The sequence below is a fragment of the Lemur catta genome, chromosome 12, assembly GCF_020740605.2.
Source record: "Lemur catta isolate mLemCat1 chromosome 12, mLemCat1.pri, whole genome shotgun sequence".
NCBI lineage: Eukaryota > Metazoa > Chordata > Mammalia > Primates > Lemuridae > Lemur > Lemur catta.
Window position 1 is genome coordinate 20303241 of NC_059139.1, and position 21853 is coordinate 20325093.

The window sequence follows — 21853 nt, forward strand, 5'->3', positions numbered from 1 at the left end:
CTTTGGTCTTGTGGGTGATACAACTAAATGAAGCAGTATACATCATTTGTGAAATAGGGAAAATTGATATTTTAAAACTTCGTATTAAAATAGATTTTAAAGTACTTTAATGGAGTATCTAAAATAATTTATTTTTATACTTACCATGGCTGTTATATAACCATGCAAAACATGATAAAATTATTTTAAACAGATCTTAGGGGCTTTACAGGATTATGTCTTATCGTAAAAGTTCAAGAGTCAACAAGGCATGGAGAATCTTAAGGAGAGGGAAGGAGGCTGTGTGAGTTTCCTAGGACTGCCACAGCAAAGTAGCGCAAATTGGATGGCTTCAAACAACAGAAACTTACTTTCTCACAGTTCTGGAGACTAGGAGTCTGAAATCAAGTTGTCGGCAAGGCTGGTTCTTCCTGGAGGCTCTGAGGGAGAAACCATCCCATGTCTCTCTCTCAGCTTCTCGTGGTTGCAGGCAATCCTTGGCGTTTCTTGACTTGTAGACACATCACTTCAATCTCTACCTCCCTCTTCATGGCGTCTTTTTTTCTGTCTCTGTGTGCCCTTTTCTCTCTTATAAGGGCACTCTCATTGGAATTAGAGTCCACTCTACTTCGGTGTGACGTCATCTCAATACTTAACTAATTACATCTACAAAGACCCAATTTCCAAATAAGGTCACATTCTGAGGTTCCAGGTGAACATGAATTTGGGGGTGAGGGGGCACGCTGGTCAACCCAGAAACTTTCCACTGCTACATGTCCAGTTTGAGGCAGAGTTAGAATTCATAGTCCTGGCACCATGGCCTTGAACCTGGCCTCAACCTCTGCCCGGACTACTCTCCTCTCCCCTCCATCTGGACCCTGTGCCTCCGCCTCCTCCCAGCCTGGCTAACTCCTCCTGGGCCTCACACCACCGCCACTTCCTGAGGAAAACCTTGCTGTCCACAACCACCACCCTGCCCAGAGCAGACAGTCCCCCTTTTATAAGCTTCTGAAGTAACCTGTGCTTCTGTTGGAGCATTCTTCCTATAATTAATATAATTTTAAAATGTGTATGTTTATATATTTTCTGTACTTTAATTTTATCTAATATTTTCCCTAATGTTTATTTTATGCTATATGGTATATTATATAAATTTTAACGTGATCAGTATAATTTATATAATTAGTAAATTGATTCTTTTAGCGAATTACACATTGACTGTGAACTCTGAGGGTGCAGGGACAGACCTCCATTATTCACTGCGTTGTACCAGCACTGAGCCCGATGCTTGCACTCAGTTTTTGAAACTCATTTCTCTTTATTTCATCTCTCTAACTCTCAGAAAAAATCTGTTCCTCAGCACAAGACTGGTTCCCTTCTGGTTCGGCTGTTGTCTGTGCCTCACTGGGAATTCCTTGCTGGGGAGTGGTGTGTTTTCTCCATGTAGCCTTCATGTCCAACAAAGCAGGGAGAAGATCTGGGGCTGGATGCCATCTTGTCTGAGGGGTTTCTGTGTTGTCTTGAAATCTGAGGCAGGGCGCTTAAAATACAGCTTCATTAATTGATCCTGTTGGGATTTAAGAAAAGAATGGAATCTAAAAGTTCACTTTTCTTATTCGTTCTTCATCCCAGTTGCTTTTTTGCCCTTCCATCCACCACCCTGGCCCCAGGTAAAGAGAGAATGAGGTCATCTAAACTTTAAAAAACAGAAATTTTCTTTAGACAAAGTTGACATTAATAAAGTCTTTGATTTGGAACTTCAGGCATTGGAGAAGACCTTGTAAGAAGGCCCCTTTGGACTTAGTCACAAATTTACTTACGTTTTCTTGAAGATGTTTCCAATGAAACTGGGCCCTCTAAATTTTGTGCCTAACAATTGAAAGAAGCCTTCTTTCCAGTTAAGAAACAATGCTAAAATTTTCCACAGATCTGCTTGCATATCTTAACTTTTCTTTCCTTAAGTCATGTCTGGGCTAATCTCCTGTTGCCCGAAGCCAAAGTACCTGGAAGTGGTCCCTTTTGAGAACAGGTGGTGCCAACATGTAAATCCTTTGGGGAAGTTGGACAGGGAGGGGAAATTAATAAATCTTATCTTGACACCCTCAGTAGGCCAAAAGAACAGATTTCAAAGAATTGCAGTAAGTCTCTTTAGGAGGAAATCTCTGAAGAGAAGTCAGGATGTGAGGCGTCCACAGCAGCAAAAAGCCCAGTTGCTGAGTGCTGCCCTGTCCTTGGCACCGCAGCGCCCCGGGGCTTCCCCAGACTGTAAGCATCTGGTGAACTGTGTGTCTCAACCCCTGAACCGGAACTGCTGCCACCTTATGAAGCTCCCGTGTGGAAGTGAGTGCAGTGGGCCCCCAGCCTGGGGAGCTGGAACGAGTTAAGATGCCCCTTTATCTGTGAGAAGCGTTCATGTGTCTAGGTGGAACAGCGCCACCATGGAAAACTCTCTTGTTTTTTTCCCCCTAGAGATTCGAGAAGGTCCTCTGGTCAGATGGTTTTGTTTCTCCCCCACTTCCAGATTCTTCCAGATCACCCTCTTGCTGGTGTGCAGTTCAAGAAATAACTTTTCAGGGTGTTTGTTTTTCCAGGCAGCCCATGGCTTCAATTTTGTTTTTGGATGTTTTCTGTTTGCTCCGAATAGGAGGGTTCCAAGTCTAGTGTGTGCCGTCTGCCAGCTACTTCCTGCCGGGAACACTTGGTAACGAAGTGAGTTCCTAATATCCTAAAACATGTTTGTGACTCAAAAACCCACACCTGCTTGTACCTCTGAAGCCTGGCCATACCAGAGCAGAGGGGCCAGCTGTTCGTGCTGTGGGGTTTCCTCCAAAGCTGGGATTGTGTGTCTGTGGAGACCTCTAGACAATTAAAAAACATCATAATGTTGACTATGTGATAACATTGTAATATGTCAAAACATTTCATATTAAAACAACAAAGCTTTTGAAACTCCTTCCTCAGAAAAGTGGAAATGGCCCTTTTAAAGGAAGCAGATGATCCAAAAGGGAGGGTCGTTGTCCAAATATTTGTAATAAACGGAGGAAAAATAGGAGAACAGTCGTTCCAAGTGGTAGGTCGGAATGGGGTGGGTGCCCGGAGAGAGTCTGTCCTCACACACATGTGCGTCTGATTTATTCATGGCAGTCGCGTCTGTCGGAGGGAGCAGCCCGAGATGTGGAAGCCTGGTCGGGGTGGGCAGCCCCGCAGACTCCACCTTGAGCCCTGGGGCAATTCCAGGACCTCTGGGACCACCTGGGATGTCAAGTCAGGCCAGAGTTGGGAGTCAAACCCCGGCCAAGATGGGTGGGGAAGCAAAATGGGAAGCCTCCATTGGTCTGTGTTTTGAGAGACATTTGTCTCACCTGTCTCTGGCAGAGAATGTGGCCTGCAGTTACCTGTATTCTGTGCTTATTGTCTACACACGTGTGATTCCCTCCAACACACATGCACACACACATCCTTCTCAGCACAATGACTCAGGTCCACGTGGTCCTCAAAATACCTCTTGGCCTCAAGAGGCCAACAGCTGGGCTCTATCCCTAAGGCACATTCGCCCTACCTTTTCAGATCTTGAGTCATTTCTGACTCCCTGCTTGTCCCTGTGAAGCTGATTCTTGCAGAGAATCCTTTCCCCAGACTTGACTGTGGTTCCTTGTACCCCATTTCTACCAGAAAATTGGTTTTGACCACTCCCCTTTGTGAGTTCACTTTTCAGGGCCTCCAACCTGGTCAGCCACAGTAGATAAGTTTAACTTGTTGACCTGTGATTGCCCAGCAAATTTCTGACAGGGAAAGAAACTAACATTTGGTGGCATTTACTCCATGCCAGGTGGGAACACAGCCATTCTAGCCCATTCTCCCCTTTAGTCCCCCAACAAGCCCATAGGTAGCTGAGCCAAGGGACTAGTCTCTGAAGTTACCTGTCTTGCCCAAGTGGCAGTGCCCAGACCTGACCCAAGGACAATCTTGCTCCAAATAATTGATATTTGGATGAATTTTGATAAAGCTCTTTAGGAATTAAGTAAAGAGAGTCCCAATCAGAAGGAATCTTTTGTTGGTTTTTCCTGCTACCAGCCAACAGATTTAAAGGAAATCTTTGTGAATGCCATTCATCCAATTTGACTTCTCAAATATGCCTCTGCCAGCTTCTTTTATATCCTGATTAGCGGAGTCCTGTCCATTCCTGAGTACTGTCATACTTCCGTCATTTCCTTTTTGGGAGTTACTTTGTTATTCTCATAATGTTGCCCCTTTCACACTGGGCTCTCCAGGAAGCAGACTCTGAGTTGGAACAAAGAGTGCGAACTCTGGGGATAACACCTGTAGAAGGATCCGGGAGGAAGCAGGACTGGGCAGGGGGAGCAGCACACGGAGATGCAGACCCTTAGGGGGAAATGGCCAGGCCTGGTGTCCCTACCTTCCTCAGCCTTTGGCCAGGAATTCCCCCAGAAGAGCGTGACCTTGACTTGAAAGCTGAGGTGGACCCTGGTGAAGCTCACAGCTGGAGTTCGTGGACTAACTACCCTAGTCACCAACTGGGCAGCAAGTCCTTACTTGAAGGGGGCTCTGAGTGGTGCTTCTCTGTCGTGCATGACCCAGGGATTTGCCTGCCCCTCCCTTGTTCTGATTCCTGTTGGCCCATCACCACCCGACAGCCCATTGTCTTCCGCAAGAATCCACAGGAACAAGGAATGTGGTATTAAGATACTTCTTCCTTATAGGTGCATACAGACTAGAGCTAACCAGCTGGGGCTGATCATTGTAGAGGGAGGGGTCTCTGGTGCAGTTGTGCCTGAGAAGGGCTGGTCTGGGATCACCATGAGGGGTGCAAGAAGGGGACAAGGTGACTGAGCACCAGGAGGGAAGAGGCCAGGATCAGAGGGGCATGTCCTGTGTTTGCCGTTTTGCTCGGCCTCAGCTGGGCGTGGGGCCAGGTTGGGTCCTCAGTTCTCTGATTCTAGGTAATCACAGCAGGTTATTTCTAGAATTCTTAGGAACTCACTCAAGCTTATAGCTGAGAGATGGAATGAGGCAGTTGGTCACTTCCACCCACACCCTGAGAAACCACTGCCATGTGAGCCTGCCTGAAAATACCTCTTATTTTCCCTAAAGCCCTTTTCTTATGGGTGTGAGACATATTTGGGGTGTTAACACTAAAGCAGAATCCCTCGTGATGTTAATGTGGGAGAGGCTGCTTGGGGCTGTTAGAAGTTACAGCCCTTTTCCCTTGTCATAATGAGCAACATTAGGATGGGCCTTTGCAGAAGTAATTCCCAAGATCACTGTCAGGGTCTGTCTGGAGTTGGACAGATGAAGAGTTGAATCCCAGTGCTACTCTTACCAGCTCTATGACCTTGGGCAAGTTAATCTCTTTAAGCCTCAGTTTTCTCATCTCTAAAAGATAGGTTATACATTGTACCTTAATAGGGTCATTTTAGATTAAAATGAGGTAAGGTCTTTATACAGTCAACCCAGTACACAGCATATAGTTACAACTTAATATTAGTACCCATCCCCCATGTCTATTATAAAGCCCACATTGGTTTTTGGAACATCTAACGTAAACACATCATTAAAAGCAAGCTTTGCATTTTCAGTGGTTGTGCTTGTGTATCTAGAAATTTAGGGTTTACTTAATGCTTCACTTATAGATATTTTTAAAATCCCCAGAGATAAATACAAATGCCTCTGCATTTTCCTTGTCTGAACACAACTGAGAACCCGGGTGTGCAGAGAGATTGAACCATGTCACAGTTACAGCTGGTCAACAGACACATGAAGACCGCGGTGATCAGAAGCCAAGATTTAAAAGTTGTTCTGTCCACATCTGTGAAGACAGGGCTTCTCTGTTTTTCTAGGCCAGGGTTCTGTTGATTTGGCTTTCTTATAATCTGAGTCCTCTAAATCAAGAAGAGTCCTAAAGGACCATGAAGATGGACGAACAACAGGGAAAATATCCAACAAATCCGGCTCCTAAGGCGCACTCTTTGCTTGGGAAGGAAGGTCACAAAACTTAGCAAGTCAGTCCACGTGAACCTTAATAGATGATGAGACTTGCCAGCCCAGCCTGCCAGAGAGCCTCTGAGAAGAAAGAAAAATGAAAATCAGATCTTAAAAAATCTTCGGTACACTGTATAGGAGAGATTCGGGAGAAGGATAGGGTATGACGTTAGCCAGAACATGTTGATGGGGATAGTCATTTTGCAATTTCTTAAGTATCTCTTCTCTGCTGACTTCAAAACTGTGAAAGAAACTCGGAAAAGAAGCCCACTATTTTGATGAAAGCTGTTTTGACATAAGTGAAACCAGGCTTGGCGCGAGGTGGGGGCAGCCTCTGGCCAAGCCGATGGAGCGGACCCTGGAAGGATTGAGGCGCGCTGGGGAAATTGTTTCAAGATGGAGCTGGATCCACTTGAAAGGGGAGGGAATGGAGGGTACAGACATGCCGTCAATGCTCGAACTAGTGTGTGAGAAGCATCAAGGGTGTTCTGAGATGCGCAGACCTACGGGAATCTCCCTCCCTTCAGAGTCGCCTCTGAGGAAGGCAGGGGGGTGGCCACCTTTTGAAAGGTGGACTGGTTGAGCTTGAGGATTACTGGGGAGTTGTTATCCGTCAGATTTGGCTGGTTTGGGGGAAGGGGGGCAGAAAGGGAGAATGTGTTACTCTCGTGGCTTCCAGCAGCTTTCACTAAGGAGGAACATGGGAGATGTGGCAGGGGCAATGTGCACCTCAGCCCCTGGGTCATCTTTGACACATTTCTTAGGTGCAGTGGCCCTGAGGTTAGAAAATAAATCCAACATAATCTCTGAGACATGATCTTGCTTTAGCTATTTCTGAGCGTTGATAATGGCCTCTTTCAAGGCAAGGCCGAGGGCAACCCTGTATGTAGGAAAGCACAAGAATTGCCATGGGCCTGACAGGGCAGAGAGCTGCACATCAGGATGCCCTGGGTTTTCTATTTCTCAATCTTGGCCAATCTTCAGCTCTCAGGGACAAGTCATAGCAAAGCCCCCTGTGACATGAAATAAGTGTTTTTGGCTGGTCCAGGAAACAGGGCAGGGGAGGGAGGGTGGGAAGCTTATTAGTCCCTGAGTCAGGCAAAGGAAGTACAGAAGAGACCTGGACACACATGCATGGAGAGAATAAAAAATGAAATGCAGTTGGTGTGAATGCATAATAACATGAATATATTAGCATATTATACTGCCATAGACTATTCTGTCCACCCGACATTCATGTGTTAAAACCTAATCCCCAATGTGATAATATTTGGAGGTGGGGCCCTTGGACCCACCAAGCCCAGGTGATTAGGTCATGAGGGTGAAGCCCTCATAAAAGGGATTATCGCCCTTATAAAAGAGACTCCAGAGAGCTCATTGGCTCTTCCACCAGGTAAGGAAGAAGAAGGCACCATCTGTGAACCAGGAAGCGGGCCCTCACCAGACATTGAATCTGCTGGTGCCTTGATCTTGGACTTCCAGCCTCCAAAATAGTGAAAAATAAATTTCTGTCGTTTATAAGCCACCTAGTTTCTGGTCATTTGTTATAGCAGCCCAAATAAACTAAAAGAAATACATATCATATACTATCATATTAGCATAATGTTTGAAACTTCTGTTAATGAGAGATTTGGTTTTATGATGACAAAGTGGAGTTGGTTTATGGGACATTGGGACAGTGGGAAGAACGTAAGAGACCAGATGGGTGAGAATGAATGCCTTCTCCACTGAAGCAGGGTCACATGAGCAAACTTGGGAGGTAGAAGGGGCTGCCCGGGGATCCGCAGTCTGGACTGGATGGCATGGTGGGTATTTGCTGGACTAACGTAAGGAGAAACGATGGGTGAGATGCTAGCAGGGCAGTGAAGTCTGTCTCCTCAGGGTAATGGGGCGTGATCTGTAGGAAAGTAAGATATCTTCAAAAGGGCATGTTTGCACAAATTGAGACTTTGTGGGAGTAAATGGCAGAGAAGATGCAGAAGGGGTTAAAATCTGGTGACTAAGGAGTCACTTTAAAGCAAGAAGACACAGAAGACTTACTGTATAATTCCCATTATATGAGATGTCCAGAAAAGGCAGATCTACGTACTTAGAGAGTAGTGGCTTGGACGGGAATGAGCATTAACTGCAAATGGACACAAAGGATCTTATTGGAGTGATTAAAATGTTAAAGGTGATTTATGGTGATGGTTGCACAACTTGGTAAACTTCCTAAAAATCATTGAATTGTAAATTTGAAATGGGTGAATTATATATGTAAGATATACCTCAATAAAGCCATTTTTAAGAGCCTTTTTTCCTTAAAAATCAGGGAACTTCTCATTCACCAGCATTTTTTGTGGTGCCACTGTGCTGGTGCATGAGAGGACACAAAGATTTTTACAAAGGACATAAATAGGCAATTCTCAAGGAAGACAAATGATTACTAAGAATTTTGACCTCGGTAGTCATCACTGACTTGCAAATTGAAGTGAAGTGAGGTAGTTTTTGACGATCAGACTAGCAGAGTTTGAAAAGAGCAACGATATTCAGGAACAGGTGGGTTCTCTAAGACACCACTGGTGGGATTCTAAATCATTACCACCTTCCTAAAAGAAAGACTAACAGTATATATAGAAGTACTGAGTGTGCTTATGATCCTGCAAGAACTTTGATGTATGAAGTTCGTCCAAAGGGCTTTATCTGCAGGAGACTTTACCATCAGTATGCTGACACCTCCCGCATTTTTCCCTCCAGAGCAGTATCCAGCTGGCCACACAGCAACCACATGAGCATCTCAAACTCAAGGTGCCCAGAACTTAACTACAGAATAGATCTGTGCATTCAGAATAGGTGGGATAGCCCCAACCCCAGAAAGCTGTTCTAAAGCCTCAGGTGATGGCATCTCCATTCTTACAGTTGCTCAAGTCAAACACATAGACACTGTGTTAGTCCTTTGATGCTGCTATAACAAAAATACCACAGATTGGGTGATTTATAAGAACATAAATTTATTTCTCATAGTTCTGGAGGCTGGGAAGTCCAATATCAAAGTGCCAGCGGTTTTGATGTCTAGTAAGAGTATGGTCTCTGCCTCCAAGATGGTACCTTACATTCTTCCTAATGGGTCTACCTTAACAATAAAATTTCACACTTCAACCTGACTCTTCCAACCCCTGGCATATTTGAGCCTCTTTATCCTGCTAAGTGTTTTCTATTTTCCATAGCATGTGTCACCTTGTAACATACTTGATAGTTGGACTCTTACTGTAATAGGTGTGTTGTTTACTGTCTGCCTGGCCCCACTAGATTGTAAGCTCCACAAAGGCAGGAGTCTTTGTTCACTTCTGTACCCCCAAATGCCTAGAAAAGTGCCTGGCATATAGTAGGTATTCAACAAGTATTGGTTGAATGGATGAATGAATGAGTGAATTTGTAATGAGCAAGTAGTAATTTTATAAACATAAAAAAACAGCATTGTGTCATGAAAAAGTGAAATGAGTTCCCACGTACATCTTCTGATGCTCCTGGATTCCCTGGCGAGGTGAGATTGACTCATTCATGTGCAGCAGAGTCTGACTTTACCAGTACTCCCTGTCGTCCCCACCCACCTGGGAAAAATGGGACCAGCATCATCAGTGTAAGCTGGCAAAGCTGTGTGGCTGGAGTTCTAATTTGATTGTGTATAATCTTGCAGGCTGATTTTACATAGGTACAAGAAACCCTGACCCACTCACAGTAATTTCATAAAGAAATGTAATCACTTGCAAATAGAAGCCTAAAGATTCTCTTTTTAGGGCCAGTATCTGTGCAGCATGTTTTATAAGATCAGTTCTCTTTATTCATCAAGTATTTTCTACTTCATTTAGCTTCTGAATTCCTATTTCCAACAGGCATGTGATTGCTTTAAAAAACTTTTATTGATTCATACAGAAATGAGGTACATGAAAACCTTTGAGGGAACTGAATCTTCATGTCAGCTTACCGCTCTAGGACAGAAAGGGCCTTGCTTCTATTTCCTTCATGTTAAGCTTTATTGGAGTTGAAATGTATGATGCATCCTAATGAGAGAGACTTTGCTGTAAGGGTTGTGGATTTAAGTTAATCTTGATAGTTTAAGATGTGAAAATGAGGGATACCTTGCTGCATGGAAATCAAAATATTTTTTCCATTGATCCTATAATTTAGCTGCTTTTTATTCACCGTTTTCTGTAGTTACCCCATTTCCACTCCTTTATATCTAGAAGCTCTTAGCAGGAAACAGAAGGAAGCCAGTTCTGTTTCAGCACAGAAGGGACATTGCAGCTGATGGTCCAATGGTTGCAAGAGATACAATTTAACCAGGGAAAGGGTGGAAAGATGTACACTTAATTCTGATGGACATAAATGTAGCTGCTGCCTTAGAGGCTGACACCCGGAGTTTAATCAGGGTGTTGTGGAATCGTAGCGTGAAATATTTACCTTCTTTCTTACTCTTCTTAGTATAATTCTACCTCTATTTGATTCTGCCTTAAAGAAAATTTTATTTTGAATATTGATTTAAGATGCCTATTGGTTTATGTTTCTTAGTCATTGGTGTCAAAAATAAAGTATCATTGAGCTTCTTTTAAAAGTTAAATGTTGGGGAACAAGACCATTTACAAACTGAATTATTATTCTGTGTATAATCCTGCTATATATCAAGAACTATGATTTTATTCTGCTAGTAAGCTATATCAAGTTAGCCTCACAGTTTTGTGGATATTGGCAGAAGACATGAGACTCCTAGGTTACAGACAAAGAATGTTCATTACTCACAGAGATAATAGTAACCAGAGTATCAGCATGTTTGCACTGGTCTCCTAAGCCCCAGTTCCCTCAGGGCAACATGAACTCTGTCCTGGTATATAAATGGGTATGATTTAAATTTCACTGCTAAACCATGTGGTGGTAACTAGTTTTGGACTTTGATCATTTGATTTGGGTTTGAATGGTTAATACTGTGTCATAGGTCAGGGAAAATTTTTTCAAATATTTACCCTAATGAAATCTTCACTGTCAACGTTTGTCTCCCAATCTATTTTTTTCCCAATCCAAACTGTATGATAAAGATAATTAAATGTACACATTTTATAATAAAACATATTCTTTTATCCGTATTCCCTGCTCTAGATGCCAGATAAGGGGTGGGTGGGAGAGTTGCTGAGTCCTGGCCATTTATGCTCAGTAGAGGAGGTGTGAGGAGTAGCAGACAGTGGCTTCCTCAGGCTGCTCCTTCATCCGGCAGTTGGATGCACTGTTGTAGTCACATCTCCTCCTAAGTCTAGATGCGTTTATTTTCGAAGCCTCTTGTACCTGAACCTCATCTTCCTCCATTTCTCTCTGACTGTACTAGCAAAGAAGTAGATGGATTACCTTCAGAAAGGGTCTCATGAACACACCAAGAATTTCACTCACACTTATCAATATAGTATTCAGCCCCCAAAAATTCCACTTTCAAAGTCCCCCCAGAACAGTTTGACTCTTTCTAGGGAGGGCTATGGAATCTGTGAGAAGTGTGCTCCAAATTCAAGTTCGCTGGGAGGCAACACCTGAGAGAGACTGCTCTTGGCAGTCTGGGGCCCTGTCCCCTCGTACGGAGCTGTCCAAACTTGCCTCCTTCTGTTTCCCAGCCAAGACTTCACTGGGAAATTAATCTGTATATATTTAACACTTCCTCTCAACCAGTTGTGCTCTGGGAACCTATAGATTTACAGCTTCAGACAGCCCTCTGGGTTAATTGGGCTTTGTAGGTTTTTAAAAGACCACAAACAGCTTTTCGGCCTCCCATTACTACTTAGGGGAGAGAAAATTGTGGGCAAGAACAATTGATCTCCATTTGTCCTGTGTGTTAAACAAGGTGGCTGTTAGCAGCTGGTGCTTTTCCATAAAATTCAGACCGTGTCATAATAACTCATCTATAAACAGCCTCTTACAGTCAGTGTTTATTCTCCTGCGGTCCATACTGGGGACCTGACCTACTCAGATGAAGTAGGAGTGTCTGCGTGGGTGAAAAGTCTGAGTTCCAGAATTCTCTGATGTGTTGAGCTACACGATGTTGTCATGGCATTGTAGTGCACAGGCCAGTGCTCAGTGGTGGCCATCCGAGTTATTTTGAATTGCACACACGTGTACACCCAAGGCTCAGCTTGGCAGCACCCCTGTGGGCTCCCACTGTGTGCCAGGCATCAGTAATCAATGGCTGAATGCCCAAGATTATTTTCAGAGGCATCTTGAAATTGTTCCTTCCAAAGCTTTTGGCAAAACAGTCAAAATATCAAAACTGTACAGTTGCCTCAAGCCCTCTTTTGATAGAATTGGGACATAGATAAATCATATGTGCCTCTGGCTTCTGACGTCTCCCTGTATTTGCCCCTTTCTCATCTGCTATTTCCCTGTCTTTACCGGTCTTCCAACTCCAGGCCACTTTATCCCTCCTGCTTTTTTGCAAGCCCCCAACTGCACCTGCCAACCCCTTCCCAGGCCTCCCACCCTTGGAGAGCCTGGACTCCAGAATTATGCAGAACATCAAAGAACAGAGGAGTTGCTCAAAACTCTCTTTCGGATAGGACACCTTTTGTGGGGAAGGGAGGAAGAAGTGAAGTTTTCAGAAAAGGCCAAGTGAAGAACTCCCACAGATTTCAGTGGGAAAGTACTAGGCTAGAACACAGAGCCTCCTTTCTGGATATGCTGCTCTTTCCTCACTTCCCTTAAGGTCCTCCTGGGAAGGTCAAAGTCAAATTTTAATTGAAGTAACCACTTTATGTGCCAGGAAAATCTCAAATTTGCAAGAAAAATCAAAAAATTATGTGATGGAGAAGCTTCTGAAAGACTAATCACACCTGTTTCTGAAGAGAAAGCCTTCTATTTTTCTAACTCAGTGATTGTCTTCCATTTCCTCTTTCTCAAATACTGACTTTGGAGTTTAGTGTAAAGATTCTAATGCTGAGAAGAATCCTACTGAACAGAAAAAGGGACTTGGATGTATGAATTAGCCAGAAGGTGTTGGAAAAGTTAGGTAAATCGTTTAAACATAGATGGATAGGGGATGTGGGAGCACCACATTCAAGGTGATTTGAAGAATTGTAAGAAAATTACCCCCTACCTAAAGTCTCTCACCAGCTTGCTATAGTGTCCATGATTTATTCATTACACTTTGTCTTCGGGGTGACCTTAGAAAATTCAGTGTCCAGGAAGGAATAAAATAACCTGTCATACAGTTCCTTTAAAGTGTCAGGGTCTTATTTATTGCTAGGAAGCCAGGAGAGGACAGTGAGATAGTGCTGAACAAAGATAAACTCTTCTTGGCTTTGTCATTTTGCACAGTGTGGACCCTGCAGAAGTAGTAAAATACTCTGGGTCACAGGCCCCTTCCAAGCTTCTTGGAGCTTCCATGAGAGTGTGGAGAGGAAAGATATTTCGGATCTTGTACTCTGAATCAGTGGCCTAGCCTTTTTGGTACCAAAAAAATGGTCTGTACATACAACCCATCAAGTTGCTCAGAGCTTTAGTATGAAAGGTGGGTGCCCAAAAGCAATTTTAAATGAATTGCCTCTCCAGGCTAAATCTCTTTTGGGTTAATGGTAAATGTCCAGGAGATCTGGGACAACTTGGATATAAAATGAATGTTTGTTTTTCCAGGTTCATGTTTTGTCTCTGCATTGGATTAATCCTGTTGGGATGGCTTGCTCTCCTTATGCCCGGAACTCTTCCGGGGAAACAAGTGTTCACAATTATTAGAATGTGAAAGCGACTGAGAGATGATCCATTTTAACACCCTCACTTTACAGATGAGGAAACTAAAGCATATTAGTTTAACGATTGCAAGAGTAGAATTGCACAGTGGGCGCAGTATGAGCTTTGGAATCAGATAGACTTGAATCTACCACTTAGTAGCTACGTGAAACGTGGGCAAACTGATTAATATGTCTGAGCTGCCAGTTTCTGCTTCTGTTAAGACAGCACTTAGGGAAATGGTGTCTATAGAGCACCTACTGAAGGAATGAACTCAAAACTTGCCCCGTATTATTATGTTTGCTATTTTTTTTCATTGAGATGTAATCTATGTAACATAAAACTCACCATTTTAACACATTGTCTGCCACACAAGAAAAGAAAAAAACAACTTTCCTTGGGGCCACGGTGTTTTATTACAAAAATAGATAAAAAGCTTTGAAAACAAAACTGTCCTTTCTAATGTAATGAAAAAATTGTTTTCTTTATTTTCTGTGCGTGAGCTATATGCAGCTTGAAAAATAGTACACGCGGCTCCCAAGGTGAAGAGACGTGAGTTACACACGCTTCACAAGGCCCGGGACTCAAAACCAGCATAAATACAACTCACAGGCAGTTAATGTATTAAAGTGTGCAATTCAGTGAGTTTTAGTATATGCTCTATTTGTGCAACTGTTACTACTATCTAATTGCAGACCATTTCAATCATCCCCTTAAAACCCTGCACCACTTAGCACTTAGTCCCAATCCCCCTCGTCCCCAGCCCCTGACAACCACTTAACCCTCTTCTGGACATGTCGTGTGAATGGAATCATATGTGGCCTTTGTGATCTGGCTTCTTTCACTTTGCATGGTATTTCCAAGTTTCACCCATGTTGTAGCATATAATACGTTACTTTTTATTGCCAAATAATATTCCATTATATGGATATACAGCAGCAATTTATCCATTTATCAGTCCATGGAAATTTGGTATAATTGCCATTGTTTTACAGGGTTGTGCCAAAGCCAGAAGGAGGACTTGGGTGTTCAGCTCTGTCTGGTCCTGTTTTTACTACCCTGTACTCAGATGGTTTTCATAACATCTGAACCTGTGTATTATTTTCAGATAGTGAGGAAAACCTTACAACCTGCATACCTAGTCTTAGGATTTTATACCTTTACATGAATTTTTCTAGTATGGAAAAAAATGAAATCTAAACACTGTAGAAAAATTGTGCTGAGACCCAGGTTTAATTTTCATTTTCTAGACTCCAGTAGATGGTCTCATGCCTCTTCATCCCTCTGCATGCACCGAATGGCCTGGGGTCTGTATGGTAGCTTTTATCTACCTTGTTTTTGTATGTGTAAGTTCACTACCATGATCAAAGAAAGTTTTTTTTGTTGTTTTTTTTTTTTTTTCAGACAAAGTCTTACTCTGTTGCCCTGAGTAGAGTGCTGTGACATCAGCCTAGCTCATAGCAACCTCAAACTCCTGGGCTCAAGTGATCCTCCTGCCTCAGCCTCCTGAGTAGTTGGGACTACAAGCACGCGCCACCACGCCTGGCTAATTTTTTTATTTTTAGTAGAGACAGTCTCGCTCTTGCTCAGGCTGGTCTCAAACTCCTGAGCTCAAGTGATTCTCCGGTCTCAGCCTCCCAGAGTGCTAGGATTACAGGCGTGAGCCACTGTGACCAGCCAAAAGAAAGTTTTTTATTATAAGCTTGGGTGATATTTGAGTACCCTTCTCTCTTGTTCACTTTGCTCCATGGCAAAAATTCAGAATTATTCTTTTTAGTTAGACATTCACTGTCATTGCATTTAACCTGACCATTAGGTATGGGGAATACATGCCTCTGAGTCAGAATTTAATGTGTTTCAAACACCTGGTTCCCTCTCCTTCCCCTCCCACCACCTGCTGTCTAAATGAAAGCTCATTATGAGATGAGAGGAGTTTTATGACATGGGCTCCTTCCCTCCTAATGGCTGCCCCAGCTCTCAGGCCTGATTTCCCTGATGACAGGATCAGGGAACAACAGCTTAATGTGTTTACATGCAGTCCTCATTTCCTTAGAGGTAGCATTGCATGTAGCCCCAGGCCTTCTCTTTATGGGGGAGAAGACCGGAAGCAGGTCTCATTTGTGGAGGATTTGCTTGTTGACACTCTCTGCTTGGGAACTAGTGACATGTAGAATGTGGCAAGATTCCAGTGGTGAAGGCATTTCCCTGGGTTCCTCAAGGATTTGTGCTCCTTTATCTCGGGTAGCCTGAGTGGAGGGTCCAGCCCAGGCCGGTTTCCTGACTTTGGGCAAGTGTTTTCTTTGCTGAAGCTTTGATGATCTGGTCCTGAATACCACTAATTACTCATTTCATTTGATGTTCTATTTTCTTCTTGTTCTTTAAGATCTGGAGTGGTTACTGTGTGTCACCCTTCACATACATTTATATCATTTCCTGCTTCTAAATATTTGCCAGCCACAAATACATGAAAAGGCAGCTGACCCTGGTCATGTCTTCTCCATGCTGAGTGTCCCTTATTCCTCCGACTGCTCCTGGTTGACAAAGAAACCATGTCAACCAGGAACCCAACAGCCTTCTTGTCCTGGTCTCCCTATGTCTGTGTATTTTCCACTTTCTCAGTGTTCCTCTTAATGAGCTGCCCAGACGGGAAATGACACTCCATGCGTGCTATGAACAACCCAGACTAGGACTGCTACCAAGAAGTGAGCCTGATGTTCATTCACCGCAGCGTATGCTGGTTGCCAGCACCTGCTTAGCTGGCTATGTTTTAACACCAACAAACACCTCCCACCCCCACTAAGTATCTTTGTTCACTTTAACTGCTGTGAGGCAGAGGCTCCTGTTGTTGTGCAGTTGACTGTTTGATCCTAAGAGCAGAACTTTACATTTCTCCCAATCCATTTTATCCATTCTTTGCCCTGGGGACTTGTAGTATTATTCCATCAGAACAATGTGGATGGGAGTCTAGTATAATTCCAATGCAAGAAATTGTTGAAGGCGTGGAGAAGAATTTTATTTTTTAATAATATGTTAGGATTGGCTCTGTTCCTAGAAAAAATCCTTCTCTTAATTCCTGATCCTTTGGTACTTAAATTAGTAATTTCTGGTTCATGGGGTTTTTTTTGTTTGTTTGGGGGATTTGGGGGTAATTTTTAGCATCAATAATTACGTAGATTAAAAGAATGAATTGAGTGTTGAGCCTCTTCAGGAAGCTTTGGACCTCAGTCCGTCAGCCAGACATTTAGTCACGTGGGTGCCTCGCTCCCTGTGCTGTCCAGGAAGGGTGTTTGAGGTTCTAACCAGCACCTCTCTGTCTGTTGCAGTTACCTGGCTGAGCAGTGCTGGAATGGCGGCTTTATCTACCTGATCATGCTGCGTCGCTTTAAGCACAAAGCCCATTCTACTTATAATGGCAACAGTAGCAACAGCTCTGAACCAGGAGAGACACCTTCCTTGGAACTGGGTGACCAAACTGCGAAAAAGGGGAAAAGAACGAGAAAGTTTGCGGTCATTTCCAGGCCTCCTACCAACAAGGCCCCTGAAGAATCCAAGGGCAACGCTGGCTGTGAGTTTGCCAGTGACCCCAGCACTGAGCTGGAGAACGGCCCAGACCCTGAACTTGGAAATGGGCATGCCTTTCAGCTAGAGAATGGACCCCATCTAGAGAGGTCAGAAGTGGCCAGAGGGACAGAGCATGGAATTCCAAAGACAGATGCTCCTCTGACCACAAGCAATGACAAACGCCGCTTCTCAAAAGGTGGGAAGACGGACTTCCAGTCAAGTGACTGCCTGGCACGGGTAAGGTTTGGTTTGATTGTAGAACCTGACTTTTAAAAGAAATATTGCTTGAAGTTGCTTTTAAAGTTTAGAAAATACATCTAAGATGACCTTGCATTGTAGAAGCCAATAACTTCATTAAGATAAATGATCAGAAGACAGCAACAAAAAAACTCAAGTCATTTGGTCCTACTTAAATAAAGAGCTAGTCGAGTGATCATAAGTGGAAAATTCAAGCCTTCTGTGCTAAAATTTGAGTCTATGAGGCCCAGATAAAGTACTTAGATGCATCATTATTTATCACTGCTGTCACCAGTGGAATTGCTACTTCAAGGCCAAGAATTCCTGATGGCAGTTGATAGCACAAACATCCAAGCCTCAATATGACACAGGAAACATATCTTAACATTCAGGGAAGCATCTGCTTTTATTTTTAGCAGTTCAAAACAAGTGACATTTTCATGGGATCACATTATTACATTGTCAATTCCAGTGAAGTTTGGAAGCTTCACAGAAATCTCCGATACTATGATATCCAGTCGTGATGGTCAAGGTTGGTCTTACCATATCTACTTTGCCTTTAGGTATGTTCTGAATGGTAATAGATGAGCTTCTAGCCTCAAATTGTCTTGCCCTTTATAACTAACATTCTATCATATGAGAGTTACATTTCTTTCGGGTAAACTTGTTCATTCCAAGAATCCTCTTGTTGGAAATCCCTAGGGGCTCCCAGTGAAGCAATAACATCCTGAGTGGGTGCGATTGCTTTCCTCTCTGACTCAGGAGACACCCTCTAGGGATGAAAGAGAAAGTTGGAAAGGTGGAAAATGGGCGTAGAAGTATCAGGTTCTGCTTTGTATGCTAAGAAATGGTGCCCTGGGAGTCAATATAATTTCTGGTAAGGCTATTTCATGCATATTTCTGCAATTGCAGCCAATCGGTATGATGGGTTGAAAAGAGTCAAAATAAATCCTCTCTTGAAGGGAGCATGTTCCTTCATTTGGGAAGCTGAGGGAGCTTCATAAAGCCTTACACAGAGGAGACATGTATAAATGCAATGTGTAAACAAGTGAGGAAAAATTTTGTTGTTTCTATCAATGATTTTCTTCCAAATTGTATGGGTCTCCCACAAGAAAGATTAAGGACAAAAAAAGATTATAATGTACACCCCTTCCAAATTAAGGGCAATAAAATATTATAATGTGTTCCTTATCAGTTAATGATACTTCTTGATACGATTTCTTCCCTAGTGATGAGATTATGAATACACAGAAAGCCTAAGGTGAAAAAAATTAGGTTGGGGATATTGGCTCCCTTAATCATTTTGATGGTTTAAGGCACCAAAGGAGGTTGAATTTCACATACAGGCCAAAGAACAGGCTTTTATTTGACCTAGGACACAGGGGAAACAATTTGGGATAATTTTAAAAGAAAAAAACCCCAAAGTGTTAAGAGTACTCATCCTCTGCTCATCTTAATTAAAAGTAATACTTAAATTCAATTAATAATTGAATTAATTAAAATTGAATTTCTGGATTAGTCTATCTATAGATTACCCATACCAGAGTTCCTTTGTCTGTTTTTGTGCTCAAGGTCAAATGTCCAATAAGGTATAAATGAAAAAGTGAAAAACCAAACCATACTCTCCTGCCTTTGGGGCATTGTTTTGTAAAGCCACACCTATACAAAGGAGAGACTTGCCATCTGGAATTAGCATTCTACATAACTATTTATAATCCATATTCTGATTATTGGCCCTGGGTCATACATTTTGTCTTGGTGAGAATGGACCACACATTTTCTCAGGCATGAATATTTTAGCACCTTTTTCAGCCCCCAAAGCACCTTTATTAGATGCATTTGCCTGGGATTGATAGACTTGGCAAGAAGCAGATCCGCACGGCACCCTCTCACATCCTGGTGGCACCCAAATTGGAACCAATAGACCTTCCCACAAAGGTTGCTGAGGTTGTTGGACTAGAGTGGATTTTTATTTTTACTCCAGCATAGTTGGGCCCAGGGTCATGCTAAAATGGAATTTCCAGAAGAACAGAAATTAGCTATTTACCTCTTAAGCCTTTGGGGGAAAAATTCCATTTCATTGAATAATGGCAGATTAAACATGTCAGTGTTGTTCCGTTTCTGCTTTATTAATGATTTAATATATCTGCAAAGACCTAATAAATTACAGAAAAAGCTTATAATATGATCATTCAGACCATTTTTGTTTGTCAGGTACTTCTTTTTCATAGACTGTGATTTGTTCTAAGAAAATATTATGTTAAAATAAATCATCAGTCTTTGTTTTTCTATTCTGTTCTCCCTTAATGGAACAATAAGAAACAGATTCCCTTTTAACAAATATTTCTTTTAAAAAATGGAATGTTTCTATAAAATATTAACAAATAATGACACATATATACAAGCAGACTAATTTTTAAAAATATGAAAGTTGGATTCATCCTCTAAAACATAAGACACTCTTAGGACATAGATAAACTATTTTAGACGTGAGTTCAGAGTTCCCTATTACCTTTCTAGCAAAGGTCATTACTCATCCAAGGTGAGGGTTTTTGCAAGTCTTTTTATATAAAATGTGTATTTTTGTAATGCCGCATGTTGAAAATGAATACAACAAAACATAATGACTTAACAAAGAAGAAAAAATGCTACCATTTGCCAGGCAGACAAGTTTATTCATGACTGGCATGTGTATGTCTATAGGTACATTTGTGGTCTTAGCCTAGTAATTATCATCTACCCTGTACTGTACCAGACCTTTTCCATAAGTCTTCTCTGTAAGTGGTTCAGCAGAGACCTCATGAAGGCTGTCCCAGATCTGAATCTGCAGGAAAGGATGGAAAACGTGCAAGGAGAGTCATATCCAGCACATCTGCTGGGTGGGCCCTGATGTTGCATCAGAGGCAGCATAAAGAAATCCTCTTCTAGGATAATTCCTCTTCTAGGAAGCCCCCATGGTTACTGGGTGAACTTATCCTACATCGTAACATCTCCTAAGTGCATGTGAGCCTTCACTTCTGTCCTGAGCCCCCGAGCTTTATACCAAGTGCCTGCAGGATGTCTCCATCTGGGATATTTCAGATCATGCCTAAAACTCAATGCATCCCTTTCCCACCACTCCAGTGTTCCAGGTCTCGCCATCCACCAAGTTCCCCAAGCAAGAAGTTTGATGAGATTCCACTGCAGTAACCAACCATCCTGATTTGTCCAGAACTTTCCCTGGTTTCTCACTGAAAATCCTGGGAAACCCTTCATCCCAGGCAAACCGGGACAATTGGTCATTGTGGAGTCAACTGAAATGCTGCCATCTTTCTGACTCCATGTCCAGTCAATCACCAAGTCCTGTCAACTCCAGTTCCCTTTGAGATCTCTCAGCTCAGCCCACCTCTTTTCTCTACTCCTACAGCTTCAGGTCAGGGCCAGGCTGCTTTTGCTTCTTTCCTGGGCTGTCATGGTACTTCCCTACCTATCTCATAGTGCCACTCCCGTCCCATTGGTCCACTGTCCCCACTGCAAGCAGAGGACCTTTCTAAAGACCAAATCTCATCACTCACAAATCCACATGCACATTCACGCACATCGTGTGCACACGCATATATACACATGCTTGTGCTGTAGCTTAAACCCTTTGGGTATGTCCACTTTGCCTTCAGTGGAACATACAAACACCTTGGCGTGTCATTTGAGGCCCTTCATTATCTGATCCCCGCTTAACTTTCTCCCTCTATCTCTCACTGCGTTCTTTTTTTTTCTTTTTCTGGCTTTACCAGTGTATTCTATGACAAAGAATAAAGATGAAGGGGCTCATAGGGCAAGGTCCAGAAGAGTGCCTGTGGAGTTGGGGGGGTGTATCACCCTCCTGGCGTGTAGATGTATTCCCATACTTTAGAGATTTTTATGGAGACTTCATGCTTTATTCATGACTGATTATTAACTCAAACTCCAGCTCTTCTCTCCGCCCTGCAGGCTGGAGATGAGGCTGGAAGTTCCAAGCTGCTCATGGCTTGATCTTTCTGGCCACTAGCCCCTGTCCTGAAGCTATCCAAGATGCCCAGTGTTTCATGGCTTTCTTCCTCTCCGATTTGGGCTGAACTTGCTGCAGGTTTTCTCAAGGCCATGCTCATTCTTGCCTCTGAGCCTTTGTGGATGCTGCTCTCACCACCCGGTTTCTTCTCCCCTTTCCTTTGTAGCTTAGCATCTACCCTTCCTAGAGGACTAAGCACCAAGACACCCTCTTCTAGGAGGCCTGTGTGACATTCCTGCCACCTGCTGCATTGTTAGATGTCTCTTCTCTGGGCTCCTGTAGTTCCTGCTGCTTGTCTTCATCAGAGCTCAAACCCCACAT

General features: G+C 43.0%; 1 protein-coding gene across 1 annotated transcript in view; it reads left to right on the forward strand.

Moving 5' to 3' along the window:
- LOC123648488 (PDZ domain-containing protein 2-like) overlaps positions 1–21853 on the forward strand; it is a 190788-nt gene that overhangs the window by 80645 nt on the left and 88290 nt on the right. Inside the window, exon 2 of the mRNA XM_045566330.1 lies at positions 17034–17508. Within this exon, the coding sequence (XP_045422286.1) occupies positions 17080–17508 (429 nt within the window). The 5' untranslated portion in view covers positions 17034–17079. The remainder of the gene's footprint in view (positions 1–17033; positions 17509–21853) is intronic.